At 41.7% G+C, this 721-nt stretch overlaps 1 protein-coding gene across 1 annotated transcript in view; it reads left to right on the forward strand.

The window, feature by feature from the left end:
* Window positions 1-320: 320 nt before the first annotated feature.
* Window positions 321-721, forward strand: part of LOC111524797 (aldo-keto reductase family 1 member B10-like) — a 4,111-nt gene continuing 3,710 nt past the window's right edge. The window contains exon 1 of the mRNA XM_026454375.1: window positions 321-326. Within this exon, the coding sequence (XP_026310160.1) occupies window positions 321-326 (6 nt within the window). The remainder of the gene's footprint in view (window positions 327-721) is intronic.

The following is a 721-nucleotide window of genomic DNA, read 5'->3' on the forward strand; positions in this document are numbered from 1 at the left end:
CAGGCAAGTGAGGGCGACTGAAGGTCAAGTTTTGTTAGTTTCATGGTAAATCCACCTCCGTGATCACAGCTTTGCAGCTCCTGACCCTCTGGTACCTGCATACCACTCTAGCTTTAACTCTGCTGGGCACCCGTAAGTCTACTCTCTGAACATCCCCACACTGGCTTCTTCCCGTTCTTCCAATGTATCTTGGTCTCTTCCACCCCTTGGCTCACACTGTTCTGCCCAGAAACTTCTCTTCACTACCACAATTCTTGGAATTGTTCTTTTCCTCCCTGTTTCAGGTATATTCGTTGCTGTTTCCTCTGTTTCTTAGAGAAATGGAGGTGAGAATGAAAAGTGGCACTACTCCTCGTTCATTTTCCTTCTACAAAATAATTGTCTCTCAATTTGTATATATTTATTTTTAACAAAGTAATTTATGTGCATAGATTCATCGGATTGAAAAAATAACAGTTTCTTAAAGGTAGAAAACCAGGAATACATTGGTAAATTCATGAAGCTAGAAAGTAGCTAATCAAAACTCTTATGACAACTTCTGGGGCTGATTAAGAATAGCCGTAATTCTTTGTAACCAATCCCCTCAAGAGGTGGAATCTATTTCCTTACTCCTTGGCCCTGTTCTGGCCTTGAGACTTGCTTTGATCCATAGAAGGTGACAGAAGTGACTCTGCACACATTCTGAGAGTAGGCCTCCTACAATGCTGCTACCTATGAACAA

The sequence above is a fragment of the Piliocolobus tephrosceles genome, chromosome 8 (assembly GCF_002776525.5).
Source record: "Piliocolobus tephrosceles isolate RC106 chromosome 8, ASM277652v3, whole genome shotgun sequence".
Classification (NCBI taxonomy): Eukaryota; Metazoa; Chordata; class Mammalia; order Primates; family Cercopithecidae; genus Piliocolobus; species Piliocolobus tephrosceles.